General features: G+C 35.2%; 1 protein-coding gene across 1 annotated transcript in view; it reads right to left on the reverse strand.

Annotated features, from left to right (window-relative positions):
- FAM227B (family with sequence similarity 227 member B) overlaps positions 1-22,371 on the reverse strand; it is a 255,296-nt gene that overhangs the window by 193,402 nt on the left and 39,523 nt on the right. The window contains exons 7-10 of the mRNA XM_067029222.1: positions 21,826-21,924; positions 11,378-11,479; positions 7,958-8,084; positions 364-501 (exon numbers count right to left, since the gene is read on the reverse strand). Coding sequence (XP_066885323.1) covers positions 364-501; positions 7,958-8,084; positions 11,378-11,479; positions 21,826-21,924 — 466 coding nt within the window. The remainder of the gene's footprint in view (positions 1-363; positions 502-7,957; positions 8,085-11,377; positions 11,480-21,825; positions 21,925-22,371) is intronic.

The raw sequence follows: 22,371 nt of genomic DNA on the forward strand, positions 1-22,371 counted from the left end.
TATTTAAATTTACTGAATAAAAACTTTAAACTTATCTATTGGTAAAACACATTATTAATCAGATAGCAATACAGCTAAAAAGTAAGAATATTTGTAGTGTTCTTACAAACCTGAGAAGTTCCCGCAAATCAATATAAAAACATAATAACATGCAAATGAGAAAAGGATTTAAGCACATGCCATTTTTATAATGAAAAACTAAAATATAAAGCAATATTCAAATTACTGTAATACCCATCTATAAATCAAATGTTATTTTAAGATCCTCACCAGAAAATAAATCATTAGAAAGTTCTGACAAAAAAATAATGATACACTCGATTTTGGCTGTTTCAATAGGCAGTATATAATAAATTTACTTACAAGTTGATAAGCGTTCTTCACTTCTTGCAATCCTATCCTTTATAGATTCTGAAGGTGTTTTCTTGCTGCCATGAATGGTTGTTGTGGAGAGTTCGTTCAGCTTCCAGTGCGTCCAAAAGTCTTTTTTAGGTTTTAAACCTGTTGATACAAATATGTATATTTAGCCAAAGAAATTAGGATTTAAAAAAATATCTTTTGTCAAAGCCTTTTTAGGAGCATTATACATTTCATTCTCACAACAGTCCCGTGAGGATTGTCTCAAGTTTCAAAAGAGGAAATCTCTATGTAGAAATGTTAATGTCTTATCATATAAGACTGAGAATTAGAAAAGAGATAAGCTTGATATATACCTTTCTGACTCACAGACATAAGCTAAGCTCATAAACGGACATAAGGGGAGATTAATATTGTGAAAACTTGGAAAGGACCTAAATATCCAACAACAGTACATCCATACAGTGGCTCACGAAGTATCCATTAAAAGTTACCTTGTAAGTATTTGTTAACATATAAAGGCAATCATAATATGTTTTTATGTGAAGGACAATTTTACCATATACTTATGTGTGACTATAGCTTAAATATTAACATGATTTCCTCTCAGCATAGGTGATTATTGTTTTAAAAATTTCCCTATCTGTATCTCCTATTATTTTTAAAATAATGCTTATGAATCAGTAATAGTAGCCTAAAATAAATAAAAATAAATTCCATTTAAAAAGTTCCATTTTTGTTCCAAAAACTGTATAGGATTGAATAATTGATTTAACCACACTAAACATTTATATCCTCAGCAATAAAAATGAGAACAATATAAATTCCTTTGTGTACTCCATATGTTTATTCTGATGGTTGAGACAGTATATGTTAAAGTGTTCAGTAAATGGGAAATATGAGCTAATATTATCATCATTATTAACATACATTGATATAAACATAGCCAGTATTTTCTCAGTAGTGAGTATTCAATGAGGATTATTTGCTATATTTTGATATCAAATTAAATTTTCTAAGTGTTTTTAGATTTGGTTATCTCCTATTTCACATTAGTTGCCACTAGATAAAATATTCAGAAGCCTGAAGTATGATTCATTTGAATGTTTCTCAATAGATTGTCTATGTTTTAAAATATATAGTGTATTCGTGGAAAATCTGGGGTATAGTAAGGCTAACAGATCAGAAGATTAACCTTAAAATAGGGTAAGTATGCTGGCTTGTCCAGGTAAGCCCAATGTAATCAGAAGGGTCCTTAAATATGAAAAAGGAAGGTAGAGGAGTCAGTATCAGTGATGCAATATGAGAAAGACTGATTATCCATTGCTGGCTTTGATAATGAAAGAGGGCCATGAGGCAAAGAATGGAAACAGCTTCAGAAAAGTTGCAAAGAAACAGATTCTCCCCTAGAACCTCTAGAAGAACACAGCCCTGCCAAACATCTTCATTTTAGCCTAGTGAAACTCATTTTGGACTTCTGATTTCCAGAACTATAAGATAACACATTTATGTTGTTTTAAACTAAGTAGTAATTTGCTATAGTAGCAATAAGAAACTAATACAGTCTCTGACGCTCTAAGAATTGTGTATAAGGAACTCTGGTAACAAAAATTTTGTTTGTGAAAAACGAACCAAAAATGAAAGCCAAGGGACTTCCCTGGTGGCGCAGTGGTTAAGAATCCGCATGCCAATGCAGGGGACACGGATTGGAGCCCTGGTTCGGGAAGATCCCACATGCCGCGGAGCAACTAAGCCCGTGCACCACAACTACTGAGCCTGCGCTCTAGAGCCTGTGAGCCACAACTACGGAAGCCCACGTGCCTACAGCCCGTGCTCCACTACAAGAGAAACCACCACAATGAGAAGCCCACGCGCCGCAACTAGAGAAAGCCCGCGCGCAGCAATGAAGACCCAGTGCAGCCAAAAATAAATAAATTTTAAAAATAATTTAAATAAAAAAGAAAGCCAAATGACAATGTAAGAAATCAAACTGAATATAATGTAAATAACCTAATAAAGTGATTACTTCATCCTGATAAAAAGGAATTTTTTTTTATTAAGGAGGAGAAATTGAATCAAGTATTTTAGATCTATGCTATAAACATCTCAACAAAGAAATAAGAAAAACATGTCTTACAAAATTCTTTCAACAAGTGCTCTAGCCAATACAAAATAATAAATCACAACTGAGATAAAATCTTACTGGAAGTTGAAAAGGTCGTTTATGAGCACAGACTCAGAAAACATGTGACTGTTGATAGGTATGCAATGTGAGAAAAGCATTGTGAGAGAAATCTGTACAAACATATTCATGATTAAATAAACCATAGAGGCTCTAGTGCAGCTACCACTACTGCCTTTGTTTTCAACTTAAATTTTTATCGATGCATAAAAATTAAAATGAACAATCATGTACAGCTCAATGAATTTTCACAAATTTAATATATGGTGTCCATGTTACCAGCCCCCAGAAACAAAATATTCAGCACTCCAGGTGCCCTCCTTTCTAGCCAGGACCAATTCCCAAGAATAAACATTATCTTTACTTCTAAAATTATAGATCAGTTTTGCCAGATTTTGAACATTGTATCAGTGGACTCATACAGGATCTACTCTTTTGTGTCTGGCTTTTTTCCTCCCTCAACCTTGTTTCTGTGATTTGTTCATACTATATTGTATATAATTATAGTGTGTTCATTATCATTGCTGGTAGTATTTCATTACATGAATATTTCACAGTTTATCTAAATTTCATATTATTGATGGGCATTTGGACAGTTTGTTTTGATTATTAGATAAATAGTGCTGCTAAGAACATTTTGTGCTTTTGGTGTACAGAAATATGTACATTTCTGTAGGTTATGTACCTGGGAGTCATAGATATGCTGGTCTAAACTCGCATATGTTCAGCTTTAGTAGATATTGATTGTATACTCCCACCAGTATGGCTGCCTTTTATCTTAAGAAAATGCAGGTTTGAATTTTTTTAACTCTGTTTGAGAAAAGTGTAGATTTACATGCACTTGCAAGAAATAATAGAGCAAGATGCCCATACCCTCTATTTAGTTTCCCACAATGGTAACTAACACCCTGTAAAACTATAATACGGTATCACAACCAGGATATAGACAATGATATAGTCAGGATATGGAACAGTTCCATAACAAGGATTCCTCGAGATTCCCATTTTAGCCACACTTACCCTCCACTTTAAACCATTTTTTCTGCCTGATGTGAAGTTAATAGGGGAGGAAACAACAGATGATCCTTTTGCTACAGAAATGTTTTCTACTAAGGTGAAGTAGCCCACAGAGAAGTATTGAAACGAGTGTTCAACAGGGATGACTAGCCTATGTTGGAAGGATATGCATTCATAAACAGCCATATTCAGACTAGAAGTGAGCAATGAAGTTTACTAAAGATAGACCAATTTTGTGCCTGTGTAGATGGTTTTATAATAAAACTGAGATCACTCCACCTTTTGTGAATCCTAGGGTGTTAATCAAGTACGTGTTTTAGCATATGAGTAATAAAGCCCAACTAGTTGCTGGGAAACACTGGGAGGATTAGGGAGGGCTTGCTTCCTCTAAGTCTTCAGAAAAAATTTCCCTTTTCCTTCTCTGCAACATTTTTTCATAAATTAAATACTGGTGTTTTTACTTTATTCACCTCAGGGGGCAATAATCCATTATTCATAAGAGTTCAGACACTGGAGTCTGACAGGCTTAAGGTGAAATCCTGGTTCTGTTACTTAGTAGTAACTGTGGACAAATTCTCTTAACCTTGGTTTTCCCTTTTGTAAAGGAATAATAGCATATTGTTATAATCAGGATTTTTGAGGCTTAAGTGGGATTTTTTATGTAAAATGTGGATTTCTCTTGCTCAGCTTGCTGTTGACTTTGCTGTGGATTTAACCTTCTTTCTATAGGTACAAATGGAGACCAGTTGTCACGTCTAGATTCTTGCCCAAGTCTGAGTCCAGCATCCATGTATCTAGCATAGTTCTGCTGTTCCTTCAATGTCTACTTATATTCTTGAGTCAGGCTATAAAGATTACCTTAATTATCACTGTACTTTTTCCTTCCTTTGCTTTCAAATGCTTTTAGTGTTTACTATTTCTTTCTTGTAATTCTCCCATAGTGTAGACACCATTTAGGGCACAGTCATCTCCTTGTTATATTTTTAAATAAACACTAAAAATTTGAGATTTTGTTATAAAAAATGCAAATGTTGATGAATATTACATCTCAAACTTAAATCCTGATTCCATAAAATCCTACCCACCACAACCTTCTCTTACAGTCTTCACCATTTCAGTAGTTGTCTAGTTGCTCAGGCTAAAATTCTTGGCATCATCCCTGACTTTTATTTGTTCCACTTTCAATTCTATATATCAATAAACCCAATAAATCCAATCTATATATCAATAAATATTTCATATTTCTATATATCAATATATCCAGCAGACTTATCTAATATAACTTGCCAGCTCCTCATCCTTTAACCAATCTGTTCTAACCAATCACCATGTCTCACTTCTATTACTGCAATATCTCCAACTGCATTCCTGATTCCACCCTTGTCCCCTCTATGGTCTCTTCTTCTCCCAAAAGCTACAGTGATCCCTTATAAACATATTTTAGGTTACAAGTATTATTTGCTCAAAATCATCCAGTGCTTTTCCATTTCACTCATAATGAAAGAGTCCTTATAACTGCCTATAAATTATGAGATGCCCTAACCTACAGACATATCTCTGACCTCATCTACTTTTCAATTCCTTTCTCATTCTACCTCAGCTACATTGGCTTCCTTGCTGTATTGCAAATATCTTCTACCTGCATCATGGTCTTTTCATATGCTGTTCCTTCTACCTAAAAAGTTTTCATTCCAGATACTGACATAGTTCATTCTCTCACTTCCTTTGAGTCTCTGATCAATATTACCTTCTCATAAGGTATTCTCAGGTAACCCAATATGAAATAATACCAGTTTCAGTGGATGTGTTTATAAACACACATTAGAAGACTCTAAAAGGTGGAGACAAGAAGGCAGACTAACTAGGAACCTCAGGACCCAAGGTACAACACAACAGTGAAGTCCTTGGGTTTTCTTTTTGACTCATATTTCAAACTGGGTGCTAGAGAAACCAGAATCCAGAAATGGTAACAGGCAAAGATAAAAGAAGTCTCAAGAAAATCCTCTTCTCTCTAGCCAAAGGACCAGGAAAAGGGCTGCCTAGTAGGACGGAAAACTTTTAGACAATAATTGCTTACTCCAGCCAAACACAACAGGAAAATCTGCTGCTCCAAACCCACCACTGACAGAAAAGGGTGGTTGGAGAGCCTCAACTTCCACTCTCACTAGGGTAGTATCAGAGGAGGCAGAGCAGAGACTGAAGACTTTTATTCCCACAGGACTGGAATGAGGTGCACTTTCCTCTCCATATGGAAAGTGGTGTCAGAGGAGGCCTAGTGGAGACTGTGACCACTGCCCAGATATAACAAGGCTACCCTCTCCCTTATAGTGTCAGTAGAAGCCACTTGGGGAGCAGTAACAAGGCATCCCTGCCCCTAAAAGCCAGGGTGGTATCAGTAGAGGTCTGCTGGGAGCTATAACAAACCCTCCTCCTACCGCTATGTCAAAAGAGGCCAAGTGGGTAACCTGGACTTTCATTCCCCACCTGACAGTGCCCTTCTCCCCCAACTAGAGCAGTGTCAGAGAAGACCTGTTGAAACACAAAATTTAGATAAGATTCAGAGTCTTATAATACCCAAAATGTCCAGGTTTTAATTTTCATATAAAAAACTAGGAAATTCAACTTGAATGAGAAAAGACAATTGTCAGCATCTGGATGACACAGATATTAGAATCACCTGACAAGGATTTTTCAAGCAGTTATAATGAAAATGCTTAAACAATAAAGAACACACTTGAAACAAATGAAAGAACAAAGTCTCAGTGAAGAAACAGAGGATATAAAAAAGAACCAAATGTAACTTTTATAAATGAAATGTACAATAACCAAATTTTTTAAAAAATCAAAAATGGGCTTAACAGCAGAATGGAGGGGACAGAAGAAAGAATTAGTAAACTGGAAAATAGAATAATAGAAATTGCTGAATTTTCAACCTTCAGATTAATTCTACCAGTCATAGCCTATAAAACTTCCTGAACAAGAAAATTTTTGTTTAGTTCAGTTAAAACTATCCATTCTGATATTTAAATAGGATAAGGTATTTATATTAGTGTTCTTGCCTTTACTTCAGGCAGTTTGCATGTGGAATGCTTTGAAGACCCATAGGAAGAGCGTAAAGTAGACACGTCCCACTGGATTTACCAGAGGACTTTAAAACCTTTCCTTTAAATCTCCTAGCTCATTGTTATTGCTCATCTAAATATGTTATATATATTCTTCTTTAATTACATAATAGAAACTAGTTAAAAGCATAAGAATTATAAAAGAAATATGAAAACTACTTTTACAGATGATATTCATAGAAAACCCTAGACAATCAATGACAAAACTAACTTGAATAAAAGAATTAAGTAAGACAGTGACTTATAAAACTTCATACAGAAATCAATATGAATTTTCAGGGGACACAATTCATTCTACAACACGTCTGTAGGAAAGTTGTTCTGTTCTTCACATTTTTTTTCTTATAGTATTTTTGTATGAATGCTGTGCTCATTCTCTTTTTGCTTCTAATATTTGAATTAGTTGGATTTTTCTTTATAATTAGGAGACTCCTGTCCTATGTGTATTGATGGAGGTGGGTAGTCCTCAGGGTTGTTTTCTAGCATGTACCTCCCAAGGACTCCCTCCTTAAAATATGAAACATTTTCTCAAAGAAATGGTTTGGTTACTAAGACTTGACACAAAACAGTTTTAAAAAATTAGTCAAAACTTGGACAGATTTATAAGAAGGACTTGAAAACAGGCAATAGCTTCTGGTAGTCCATAATGGTATAGTAGTCTTGGGAAGCAATATTGGGGAGGTATTTCCAGGAATATGAAACAATACCTTAGTTTGAAACCCAAGTGCCTACATCGCTAGCTAAGTACTCTAGGATGGAATCTTACTTCCCTTCAGCCTTTGAGTCCTACCACTCCTACCTACACACACACACACACACACACACACACACACACACACACACACACCATGATTCAAAAAAAAAGTTTTCCTTGATTAATGATTTTATGTTCTACAAGGAACTCAATTAGCTCTAGAATTTACCCAATATTATTTGCTATAAAATTGCCAGCAGTGCTCCAAAAGCAGCTTAAAATATTTCTCTTACAAATATGAAATATATATGGTATGGTTTTCTTTCTGTGGCAATTTGGGTTTCTACAATAATTCCACTGCCTGTAAAATTATTTGGCTTTCTAAAGTAAACAACTGATTAATCTTAGTATAACAGAATTTTCAGAATAAAATAAATCATCATTATTATTTTGAAACACAGACATCAATATGCTATGTTTTGTAAGGCAAAGAACTACAAATTTTTTTGACTGGAGTAAACAAAACACTGCAATTCAAAAGTTTTAGGTACCACAATAATGATCAATACTTAATGACATTCGTACCTGACAACCAGAGAAAAATGTTATTCCCTAGATCTTCTTTAAATTCATCATTAAAGAAATCACTGGATTCTGGAAATGCTTCCTGGAATGTTGCATAGATAGCTTGTGCCAAACAATCAGGATACACCTACCAAAAACAGTCATATTAAAATAATTCCATATTTCATATAACATATCTCAACTATTAAAGAAATTACTAAATTTGTGAAATACACATGTCCCTTTTTTCTTATAGCTTACTTTTGGCCATTTAGTACTTCTTTGTACTTCTACTGAGGAATATGAACAGAGTTGAAAATAAAGTCAGTCAGTTTGGCTATTTGTTAGCATTTTGGGAAACAAAATTTAATTTGGATAAAGGATGAAGTTACAATTAAGATAAGATACTTTAATGATTCTACATTTATTTCATTTAACCTTGCTATTGATACCCTCTTTCAGAAAAAGAATACTGTCTTTTAGGTCATTATAATAAAAAGCATATAAATATATATTTTTATTGAAATATATTTGACATGTAATACTATGTAAGTTTAAGGTGTACAACATGTTGATACATTTGTTTACTGCAGTGTGATTACCACCATAGCATTAGCTAACACCTCTATCACGTCACACAATTATCACTTTGAGTGTGTGGTGAAAATAAAGAGCATGTTTTTAAATAACTGAAGCCTGTTTAGGTGAGTTAATATATTATAACCACAATTGTAAAATCATGATCAGATTTTATATTTGTATCATACAAATAGATGGTACTACCAGTATTCTATTAGACTTAAAGTCGCTTGACTACTAAGTTTCTCTTGGGGACTGACTAAACACAGGAAGATACCAGATTTTTATAGTAAAGATTTAAAATATTTTATCTACTATTTTGGAAGGCTGGAAGACACCAGAAACTAGAAGAGGCAAGGAATGGCTTCTCCCCTAGAGCCTCTTAAAGAAACTAGCCCTGTTGATACCTTGATTTTAGTCCTATAAGACTCATTTTGGACTTCTGACCTATATAACTGTAAGACAATGAATTTGTTTTGTTTTTTTGTTTGTTTGTTAGTTTTGCGGTACGCGGGCTTCTCACTGTTGTGGCCTCTCCTGTTGCGGAGCACAGGCTCTGGACACGCAGGCTCAGTGGCCATGGCTCACGGGCCTAGCCGCTCCATGGCATGTGGGATCTTCCCGGACCGGGGCACGAACCCGTGTTCCCTGCATCGACAGGCGGACTTTCAACCACTGCGCCACCAGGGAAGCCCGAATTTCTGTTGTTTTAAGCCACTAACTTTGTGATAATTTTTACACCAGCAATAGGAAACTAATATAGTCACCTAATCCAGTGCTAAAATCTGCTGGTAATGGATGGTATTCTTTGAAGAACTCCTTAAGTTTTTTTGGGTAGGGGAGAAGAGGAGAGAGAAGAATGCTTTAATATACTGATATATTTAATTTTAATGAATGAACCATGAACATTTTTACTACCAGAAAAATCACACATTATATTTATAGTATGTAAAATCACACTAATAATCAAAATTTAAAAGTTGAACAAGGTAAGTAAGAGGAACTTTTAAAAGTTTTCTGTGAATATCTCACCTTCAGGAGATCAGGGGAAAGAGAGATCAGGTGTCAAATGGTGTTGGGAAATTTTCTGAAGGAATATCATTGTATGACATTGGAAGAAACTGAAGCAAAAGCTATACTAAATATGTTCAGATTCAGTTACTTTGTACTGAATAGTGAGACCTGAAGCTAATTTTTTGATTCTTAAATATTAATAGTTTTCTCTTTCTGTGGTAAGATAAATCAGATGAGCCAATAGTAACAAAACACCTTATTTGAATGAGCTACAAATAATAGAAATTGGTCAATGAGAGTTGAGGCTCTATTTCTCCTTATAGAGCTGTGGAGGTAATAGACCTGTAGGGTGGTGGGGTGGTTCTCAAGCATTGAGACAGGGAGAGGGAACATTATAAAATGACTGAACAAAGGTAAAGGGGTCAAATCATTAAGGTGTACATGTTATTTGTTCTCAAGTGAGGCTTTGAATCTTAGTTAAACAACTTCTAATTTTCTCCTTGGAAAAAGCCACTGAAAATAGGCACTTAGAAAAAAAAATCAAGTCATGATTTGAGAAGGATTATAAATACAATATCTATCAAAAGGCACATCCATCCCAAGGGAGAACATTTGGACCATAAATGTAAGACTAGAAATTACAGAATAAGGGATATGCAATGATGCCACTACCTCCTTTGTTCACATTAAATAGGTCTTTTATTCTTTTCTTAAGAGCCCTGTGTTAAAGCATGCTTGATTTCATCAAGCCATGTGTATAGGTTAGAAACACCACAAAGGGATAGACTAGGTGAAAGCATATGGAACAGCTGGTTTTGTCATCTCTAGACAATTTAATGACCAAAAATCCTAACCATTAACTATTATTTTCCTGCAAATAAGAAAACTAAATTTAATATTAGCAGAGAAAATCTTAGTCTATCTTTCAGAACATTAGTGTTCTATAAACAATTTATGAATCACGGATCAACCTCTTCATCCGATGGACAACCAGCTGTGGAACTGAGAGCCTGAATGTCTTGCCAAGATCACCTGGGTAATTACGAGCAGATTCCAGATGTGAAGCCAAGTCTCCTTATGCCCAGACCACTAATGATTTCCTTCTACGATACTGTATGTATATGTTTGTGAGATAGATCAAGATTAAGCATAAATATTTGGCAATTTAAGTTTATTTATGTTTTCATCATGAAGAACATTTATTTTTATTTTAGGTTTTACCCATGAAAACACTGACTGACTCAAAAATACTTCTGTATTTCTTATTTACAGATGTCAGTACAAAGTATTTGAATGTGGCTTCTGCTTTGAAATGCTAGATGTTTACATTTTAAAATACTCAGTGAAATTCCTACTTGTCTTCATTTCACATTACTCAAGAACATAAATTATTTTAACCAAATTATTTTACTATAACAGACATAGTAAAACATTTGATTCATAAATTTGTCGATTGTTCTTTACTCTAACAGGTGCTTAGTACTTAGGCATAACGCAAGAAGTTAAGTCCTCTTAGATCAAAAGATACTTTATAAAGTAAAAGAAAAATGATAATTTTGTAGGTAAAAAACCAAGACTATACATAGAACAAGTCAACAGTTTTCAAATTATTAATATGCAAACAAATACCTATACCACTAAGGAGATTCTGTAAGGCTTTTAGTCAGTAGAATACAATATTCTGGGGTGGAGGGGCATGACTTTTAAAATATTATCATTTACTCTACTTTAGGCAATTTTGCTTGCAAAGTAACAAAATACATTCTCATGTGTTTAAATAAAATAACTATTTTTATATTTCACTTGCTATAAAAATAATTAGCATAATTAGTTAATTTCTATATTTACCTGAAAGAATGCATCCTTTCGACTTAGAGGTATGCTCATGAAAAGTGACACATAACTTTCTGAAATTCTGTCAAACAAGGAAGCTTGACTTTCTCTGTCAGGCTTAAAAAATAAAACACACATGGAATTAAAATCATTAATATTACAATTTAAAATTAGAATCTGTTTACATAATGTCAGTAACTCTGTCTTCTTAAAGGGCAGATCAGTTGCTATAGTGGAATGAGCATGGGTTTTTGGCATCATGCAGACCTGAATTTCAGTGCTGGCTCCATTATTCATTAGCTGCACTATCCCAGGCAAGTTAATTAAGTCCTAGTTTCCTTATCTGCCAAATATAGATAATATACACATACCTTAAAGTATTATCTTAAAATTAAATAGGGACAAGGATTATGTTTTGTTTGATTTTGTATTTCAAGCCCTCAGCACGGTGCCTGGCACACTGAAAGCACACCAACATTTGATGAATTAATGAAGGTTCTTGAATAGTAGTTGGCATGCACAAGGCAATCAATGACATAGTTGCCTGCTATTATTCTATAACCATTCCAAATTTTTCATAATCAGTAACTGAGTATAAAATCAAAGCAATTACTGAAATGAGACAGCCATAGCCAGAACTAGTAAAACTGTGACATGAGAACTATACTAAAAACAAAGTAAGTAGAATGTCATAAGAAGTAAGAAATCTGTAGATAATAATAATGTCAATATTAAAGTCCTATGGTAGCACCTTGAATTCTTGCTCTATTAAGCAATGAAGAGATAAATTAGAGTGCAAATCCATGAATTAAGCAATAAAGATAAATTAGAGTCCAAATTCATTTATGATGTCAACAGTAGAAGCACAAGCTGGCATTAATAGGTTTTGGTAATAAACATCAAAAATGATCAAATTTAGTGGTAGTTTTCTATGAAATTAGCATGCCATATGAGCTGGGATTCATAAATGCATAGGATCTTAGACCTAAAATGGAAGTTAGATATCACCTAGGTTAAGCCCCTCTATTTTAGTAACTGCATTCATGCTCAGAAAGATTAAGAGAATTATTTAAGGTTATACACAGTTAAGTAACTGAAAGCCAGACTAGAATCTAGGTCTCCTAAAGCCCAATACAGCTTTTGTGCTTGTGTAGTAAGTTTATGGAAGGAGATAGTAGCAGAAATAATAATGATAATGTTAATAGTTAACAATTCTTGATCATTTATATAATGGGCAGTGGTTCTAAGACTTAAGCTTGTGTGAGAATTAAATGAGATAATATATATTTACTAGTAAAGAAAGTTGGCATGTTTCAGTTATATGATCTACACTTAACATGTGTGATGAAATACCCAAACAGAAAGTTCCAGAACACATCTTTGATTAATACAATTCAACCTAATGTCCACACCATATACACCTCCAGAGGAAACTGAGTAGCAAAATGGTACAGTAAATTTTTATACATGTTTTGGTATGCTTGAAAAGAAAATGTATCCTACAGCTTTTGGATATTCGGGTTACTGATGTGTTCATTAGATCTAGCTATTTAACATATGTTAAATCATACTTGCATTCCAGGAATAAATTTCATTGGTCAGATTGTATAACCCTTTTAATATACTGCTGAATTCAGATTGCTAGTATTTTGTTGAAGATTTTTGCATCAATATCCATCAAAGAGGATATTGGTCTGTAGACGCTTTTTTTGTTGTAATATCTTTGGCTTTGGTATCAGGGTAATGCTGGTCTCATAAAATGAGCTAGAAAGTATTCCTTTCTCTTTAATTTTTTGGGAGAGTTAGAGAAGGACTGGTGTTAATTCTTCTTTAAATGTTGGCAGAATTCATCAGTGAAGTCATCTAGTCCAGGACTTTTCTTTGCTGGGAGGTTTCTGATTATGGAAACCTGATTGAATCTCCTCACTAGTTATAGGTCTATTCAGATTGTCTATTTCTTCATTATTCAGTCTTGGAAAATTATATGTTTCTAGGAATTTGTCCATTTTATACAGGCTATCCAATTTGTTATATGTTTGTTCACAGTAATCTAATAATCCTTGTTATTTCTTTGCCAATAGTAATGTTTCCACTTTCATTTCTGACCGGTAATTTGAGTCCTTTTTTTTTTTGGCTGCACTGAACAGCATATGAGATCTTATATGAGATCTTAGTTCCCCGACGAGGGATCAAACCCATGCCCCCTGCAGTGAAGCACAGAGTCTTAACCACTGGACTGCCAGGGAAGTCCTCACTTTTTTTTCTTAGTCTAGCTAGAGGTTTGTCAATTTTGTTGATCTCAAAAGACTAACTTTTGGGGCTTCCCTGGTGGCACAGTGGTTGAGAGTCCGCCTGCCAATGCAGGGAACATGGGTTCGTGCCCCAGTCCGGGAGGATCCCACATGCCGCGGAGCGGCTGGGCCCGTGAGCCATGGCCGCTGAGCCTGCGCGTCTGGAGCCTGTGCTCCGCAACAGGAGAGGCCACGACAGTGAGAGGCCTGCATACCGGGGGGAAAAAAAAAAGACTAACTTTTGGTTTTTCTGATTTTCTCTACTTTTTACCAATTCTCTATTTTATTTATCTCCACTCTAATCTTTATTAATTCCTTCCTTCTTTGTTGTTCTTTTTCTAGTTCCTTAATATGTAAAGTTAGGTTGCTGATATATTGTTTTTTGATTTAATACTTTAAATTTCTCTTTTAGCAATGCTTTTGCTTTATCCTATGAGTTTTGGTACATTGTGTTTTTTGCTTTCATTTGTTTCAAGTTATTTTCTAATTTCCCCTGTGATTTATTCTTTGAATCACTGGTTGTTTAAGAACTCTTATACATCAACAATGTGAGAATAATTTGTACATCCCGTTTGGAAACAACTTGGCACTACCTTGTGAAGTTGAACATCTTCATACTCAACAATGCAGCAATTCCATTCCTTCTCTATGTGTCTTGCAATTTTTGTTTGAGAGATGGACATCTTCAATAGGACAGTAAAACCTGAGGTATAAAGTAGTTATGCTTGGGAATAGGTATGTCTCTTCTCTTGTTAGCCTTTAGGGGTCTGAGTCAGTTAAGTAAAATGTTAAGCTCCATTTGGGTTCTGTTTTTGCTATGGTTACTCTCAGTGAAACAGAAGCTTCAAATTCCTCCTGCATTGCCTTGTTTTTAGAATTCTTTTTTTTTTTTGCGGTATACGGGCCTCTCACTGCTGCGGCCTCTCCCATTGCGGAGCACAGGCTCTGGACGCGCAGGCCCAGTGGCCATGGCCCATGGGCCCAGCCACTCCACGGCATGTGGGATCCTCCTGGACCGGGGCACAAACCCGTGATCCCTGCATCGGTAGGCTGACTCTCAACCACTGTGCCACCAGGGAAGCCCCTCCTCTTTAAGATTGGGGTTCTGTTTTACCTTGTTGATTCATTTATATTTTTATTTTTCCTAATAAATCTTTTATTTTTTAAATTTTATTTTATTCTTTATACTCTGTTATTGTTCTCTCCTTTTGGCTTGTTCTCCCCCCCTTTTTTTTCTGTTGTGGTTTTATTGTACTGTGTTGCAGTTGTTTCAAATATATTTTTACTTTTCCTAATATATTTTCTTTTTTATTCTTTGATATGATACTGCTCCTTTTTTTTTTTTTTCTCCACACCATGCAGCTTGAAGGATTTTGTTTCCAAGCCCAGAGGTCAGGCCCGAGTTCCAGTGATGGGAGCTCCAAGTCCAAAAAGCTGGGATAACAAAGAACCTCAGACCCCAGGGAATATTAATCAGAGTGAGGACTCCTGGAGGTGCTCATCTCAGCACCAAGACCTGGATCTATCTAACTGCTTGCAAACTCCAGTGCTGGATGCCTCAGGACAAACAACCAGTAAGACAAGAATACAGCCCCACCCCCTCAGAAGAAAAAAAAAAGGAAATGACAAAAAAATTATCTTACAAAGGAGCAAGACTTACAAGACCAAATAAATGAAGAGAAATAGGCAACCTATCTGAAAAAGAATTCAGAGTAATGATAAAGATGATCCAAAATTTCAGAAACAGAATGGAGAAAATACAGAAACATTTAACAAGGAACTAGGAGAACTAAAGAACAAACAAACAGTGATAAACAACATAATAATTGAAAAGAAAAACACTCTAGAAGGAATAAATAGCAGAATAACTGAGGCAGAAGAACAGAGAAGTGAGCTGGAAGATAAAATGGTAGAAATAACTGCCAGGGACAGAATAAAGAAAAAAGAATGAAAAGAATTGAGGACAGTCTCCGAGACTCCAGGGACAGCATTAAATGCACCAACATTCGAATTATAGGGGTCCCAGAAGAAGAAGAGAAAAAGAAAGGGTCTGAGAAAATATTTCAAGAGATTATATTTGAAAACTTTCCTAATATGGGAAAGGAAATAATCAGTCAAGTACAGGAGGCACAGAGAGTCCCATACAGGATAAATCCAAGAAGAAACACGCCAAGACACATATTAATCAAACTATCAAAAATCAAATACAAAGAAAAAATATTAAAAACAGCAAGGGAAAAACAACTAATAACATACAAGGGAATCCCCATAAGGTTAACAGCTGATCTTTCAGCAGAAACTCTACAAGCCAGAAAGGAGGGGTAGGTCATATTTAAAGTGATGAAAGATAAAAACCAACAATCAAGATTACTCTACCCAGCAAGGATCTCATTCAGATTTGACAGAGAAATTAAAACGTTTACAGACAAGCAAAAGCTAAGAGAATTCAGCATCACCAAATCAGCTTTACAGCAAATGCTAAAGGAACTTCTTTAGGCAGGAAACTCAAGAGAAGGAAAAGACCTATAATAACAAACCCCCCAAAATTGGTAATAGGAACATATATATCAATAACTACCTTAAATGTAAATGGATTAAATGCTCCAACCAAAAGACACAGACTGGCTGAATAGATACAAAAACAAGACCTCTATATTTGCTGTCTACAAGAGACTCACTTCAAACCTAGGGACACATACAGACTGAAAATGAGGGGATGGAAAAAGATATTCCATGCAAATGGAAATCAAAAGAAAGCTGAAGTAGAAATTCTCATATCAGACAAAATAGACTTTAAAATAAACACTATTGCACGAGACAAAGTAGGACACTACATAATGATCAAGGGATCAATCCAAGAAGAAGGCATAACAATTGTAAATATTCAAGCACCCAACAAAGGAGCACCTCAATACATAAGGCAAATGCTAACAGGCATAAAAGGGGACATTGACAGTAACACAATCATAGTAGGGGACTTTAACAGCCTACTTTCACCAATGGACAGATCATCCAAAATGAAAATAAATAAACAAACACAAACTTTAAATGACACATTAGACAAGACAGACTTAATTGATATTTATAGGACATTCCATCCAAAAACAACAGAATACACTTTCTTCTCAAGTGCTCATGGAACACTTTACAGGATAGATCATTTCTTGGGTCACAAATCAAGCCTTGGTAAATTCAAGAAAACTGAAATCATATCAAGTATCTTTTCCAACCACAATGCCATGATACTAGAAATCAATTACAGGAAAAAATCTGTAAAAAATACAAACACATGGAGGCTAAACAATGCGCTACTAAATAACCAAGAGATCACTGAAGAAAACAAAGAGGAAACCAAAAAATACCTAGAAACAAATGACAATGAAAACATGACAATCCAAAGCCTATGGGATGCAGCAAAAGCAGTTCTAAGAGGGAAGTTTATAGACATACAATCCTACCTCAAGAAATAAGAAACATCTCTAATAAACAACCTAACCTTACACCTAAAGCAATAGAGAAAGAACAAAAACCCCCACAAAGTTAGCAGAAGGAAATAAATCATAAAGATCAGATCAGAAATAAATGAAAAAGAAATGAAGGAAACAACAGCAAGATCGATAAAATTAAAAGTTGGTTCTTTGAGAAGATTAAAAAAAATTGATAAACCATTAGCCAGATTCATGAAGAAAAAAAGGGAGAAGACTCAAATCACCAGAATTAGAAATGATAAAGGAGAAGGAACAGCTGACACTGCAGAAATACAAAGGATCATGAGATTACTACAAACAAATACATGCCAACAAAATGGACAACCTGTAAGAAATGACAAATTCTTAGAAAAGCACAACCTTCTGAGACTGAACCAGGAAGAAATAGAATACATAAACAGACCAGTCACAAGCACTGAAATAGAGACTGTGATTGAAAATCTTCCAACAAAAGCCAAGGACCAGATGGTTTCATAGGCGAATTCTATGAAACATTTAGAGAAGAGCTAACACCTATCCTTCTCAAACTCTTCCAAAATATACTAGAGGGAGGAACATTCCCAAACTCATTCTATGAGGCTACCTTCACCCTGATACCAAAACCAGACAAAGATATCACAAAAAAAGAAAACTACAGGCCAATATCACTGATGAACACTGATGAAAAATTTCTCAACAAAATACTAGGAAACCAAATCCAAAAGCACATTAAAAGGATCATACACCATGATCAAGTGGGATTTATCCCAGGAATGCAAGGATTCTTCAATATAGGCAAAACAATGAATGTGATACACCATATTAACAAATGGAAGGATAAAAACCATATGATCATCTAAATAGATGAAGAGCTTTCAACAAAATTCAACACCCATTTATGATAAAAACCCTCCAGAAAGTAGGCATAGAGGGAACCTACCTCAACATAATAAAGGCCATATATGACAAACCCACAGCCAAAATCATTCTCAACGGTGAAAAACTGAAACCATGTCCTCTAAGATCAGGAACAAGACAAGGTTTGCCACTCTCACCGCTATTATTCAACACAGTTTTGGAAGTTTTAGCCAATCAGAAAAGAAAAAGAAATAAAAGGAATCCAGATCGTAAAAGAAGAAGTAAAACTGTTATTGTTTGCAGATGACATGATACTATAAATAGAGTATCCTAAAGATGATAGCAGAAAACTACTAGAGCTAATCAATGAATTTGGTAGAGCAGCTGGATACAAAATTAATGCACAGAAATCTCTGGCATTCCTATACACTAATGATGAAAAATCTGAAGGAGAAATTAAGGAAACACTCCCATTTACCTCTGCAACAAAAAGAATAAAATACCTAGGAATAAACCTAGCAAAGGAGACGAAAGACCTGTATCCAGAAACCTATAAGACACTGATGAAAGAAATTAGAGACGATACAAACAGATGGAGAGATACACCACGTTCTTGCACTGGAAGCATCAACATTGTGAAAATAACTATACTACCCAAAGCAATCTACAGATTCAATGCTATCCCTATCAAATTACCACTGGCATTTTTTACAGAACTAGAACAAAAAATTTCACAATGTGTATAGAAACACAAAAGACCCCGAATAGCCAAAGCAATCTTGAGAAAGAAAAACAGAGCTGGAGGAATCAGACCCCCTGACGTCAGACTACAGTACAAAGCTATAGTAATCAAGACAGTATGGTACTGGCACAAAAACAGAAATATAGATCAATGTAACAGGATAGAAAATCCAGAGATAAACCCTTGCACATATGGTCACCTTATCTTTGATAAAGGATGCAGGATTATACAATGGACAAAAGACAGCCTCTTCAATAAGTGGTGCTGGGCAAACTGGACAGCTACATGTTAAGGAATGAAAGTAGAACACTCCCTAACACCATACAAAAAAAAACCTCAAAGTGGATTACAGACCAAAATGTAAGGCCAGACACTATAAAACTCTTAGAGGAAAACATAGGCAGAACATTCTATGACATAAATCACAGCAAAATCCTTTTTGACCCACCTCCTAGAGAAATGGAAATAAAAACAAAAATAGACAAATGGGACCTAATGAAACTTAAAAGCTTTTGCACAGCGAAGGAAAACATAAACAAGATGAAAAGACAACCCTCAGAATGGGAGAAAATATTTGCCAATGAAGCAACTGACAAAGGATTAATCCCCAAAATATACAAGCAGCTCATGCAGCTCAATATCAAAAATACAAACAGCCCAATCCAAAAATGTGCAGAAGACCTAAATAGACATTTCTCCAAAGAAGATATACAGATTGCCAACAAACACACGAAAGGATGCTCACCATCACTAATCATTAGAGAAATGAAAATCAAAAGTACAGCGAGGTATCACCTCACACCGGTCAGAATGGCCATCATCAAAAAATCTACAAACAGTAAATGTTGTAGAGGATGTAGAAAAAAGGGAACCCTCTTGCACTGTTGATGAGAATGTAAATTGATACAGCCACTATGGAGAACAGTATGGAGGTTCCTTATAACACTAAAAATGGAACTACCATACGACCCAGCAATCCTACTACTGGGCGTATACCCTGAGAAAACCGTAATTCAAAAAGAGTGATGGGGGTTTCCCTGGTGGTGCAGTGGTTGAGAGTCTGCCTGTTGATGTGCAGGGGACACAGGTTCGTGCCCCAGTCTGGGAAGATCCCACATGCCACGGAGCAGCTAGGCCCATGAGCCATGGCCGCTGAGCCTGTGCGCCCGGAGCCTGTGCTCTGCAACCGGAGAGGCCACAACAGTGAGAGGCCCACGTACCGCAAAAAAATTAATAATAATAACAAAGAGTGATGTACCACAATGTTCACTGCAGCACTATTTACTATAACCTGGATGTGGAAGCAACCTAAGTGTCCATCGACAGACGAATGGATAAAGAAGATGTGGCACATATATACAATGGAATACTACTCAGTCATAAAAAGAAACGAAATTGAGTTATTTGTAGTGAGGTGGATGGACCTAGAGTCTGTCATACAGAGTGAAGTAAGCCAGCAAAACAAATACCGTATGCTAACACATATATACAGAATCTAAAAAAAAAAAAAAAATGGTTCTGATGAACCTAGGGGTAGGAAAGGAATAAAGACACAGACGTAGAGAATGGACTCGACATGGGGAGGGGGAATACTAAGCTGGGACAAAGTGAGAGAGTACCATTGACACATATACACTACCAAATGTAAAATAGATAACTAGCAGGAAGCAGCTGCATAGCACAGGGAGATCAGCTCAGTGCTTTGTGACGACCTAGAGGGGTGGAATACGGAGGGTGGGAGGGAGATGCAAGAGGGAGGGGATATAGGGATATATGTATGCATATATGTGATTCACTTTGTTATACAGCAGAAACTAACACAACATTGTAAAGTAATTATACTCCAATAAAGATGTCAAAAAATTATTACTTAATTACTGCATTTTAATTTTAGGAAGCGAGTAGTTTCTAGAGAACACCTTGCTTAAAGATAAAAAGATTTCTAATCCTTGTTTATTCCAAGGATAATCCTGTATATGTAGTGGGTCATTAATATCTTTGTGTCAAATCTGTTTGTTCAAAATAATATTATATGGCTTGACAAAGTTACTAGAAACATTGCTAGATTATGTTTCTTTCAAAAACTTGCTATATATAATCCTAACAGAATTAAGTGGGAAAGTAATGTTCTTCTCATGTTCTATCATGGAAAAACATAAATTTGGGATTCAGGTCTAGAGACAGAAATTTAAGGTAATGAAACTCTGATTGCACAAATTTCCCTTTGTAATTACCTTTGTAGAACTGATACACCACTTCCTATCTCTCATTCAACTCCTAACAATAAGAGAAACATAGTACAGATAATCTTACTTGGAATTACATTAATTATTCTAACATGAAGCTCTATGTAAATGGTTTGTATGTAAAATTAGTAACACCCATTACTTCATGTTATGAAAGAATACATTAGCAGTTTTCTTTGCATAATTTGAGGTGGGGAGGTGAAGAATTGAGCCTGTTATCAGGCTCCCCTGATGGGGTAGCACACCTTCTTAATGCTTAGACTGCGATCCCTTGTGTTACCCTACCTTCCATCCTTCTAGATCCAGAGGCCACATGGCAGTCATTGGTATTCACCACTTTTTCCAGGCTCACCTATTCTCTAATGTAAGACTCGGGCACTGCTTATTTCCATTCTCTTATTGCTTCCCAGATACCCACGTCTTTCTCTTTTTAATCCTAAGCAGAGTTTTTATCTTTCTGAATCAAGTGAGGACCCTCTCCCCATCTGATATTGTAGAGTGTTTTCTAAGTGAAACCTCCCTCAATGTCACTGATTTGCAGTGGATATTCTGTTTCGTGTTCATCAGCACATTACAGTATTAAGTAAAGCTACAACTTTATTACTCACTACAGTGTTTGATTTCACTAATCTTTTTCTGATTAATAAAGACTCTGGATCTTTGAAATCCATATTAAGGTTTAAACTTCTCTGAAAGAACTCTAGATTTCAAACAGGATTTCTAACATGTGCAGAATACTAAAAAACCAAGCTCTGTGACAGGATCAGAAAAACATTTTTTGTACCAGTGCCACCTCTACTGAAAAGTTAATTATGCTGCAAATCAACTTTTAAAAAAAATTTAAAAAATATCATTATACCTTAAATTTATGGAGAAACCACCACCAAAAGGAATCATGCAAAAGAGCAACAGAGGCTTCTGAGAGAAAATGAGTCTTCCAGATTTTAAAAATTTTTCCCTATGGAAAAAAAGACACATGGAGATACAATTAATAATATTATAAGACATGTTACTATAAACAGGCTTTATAAAGAGTGTGTATTTAATAGTTGTTCAATAACTGAATCAAGTATTAATTTTAAAATTTATATATAATTAAAATAAATAAAATTTAAAAATTCAGCTGATCACAGACATAGAAAACAAACTTATGGTTACCAAAGGGGAAAGTAGGGAAGAGGGATAAATTATGAGTTTGGGATTAACAGATACTCTCTACTATATATAGAATAGATAAACAAGGTCCTACTGTATAGCATAGGGAACTATATTCAATACCTTGTAATAACCTATAATGGAAAAGCACCTTAAAAAGAATATATATACATATATATGTATAACGGAATTGCTTTGCTATACACCAGAAACTAGCACAACACTGTAAAACAACCATACTTCAAAAAAA

This window comes from Kogia breviceps, chromosome 3, assembly GCF_026419965.1.
Source record: "Kogia breviceps isolate mKogBre1 chromosome 3, mKogBre1 haplotype 1, whole genome shotgun sequence".
In the NCBI taxonomy this organism is placed as follows: domain Eukaryota; kingdom Metazoa; phylum Chordata; class Mammalia; order Artiodactyla; family Physeteridae; genus Kogia; species Kogia breviceps.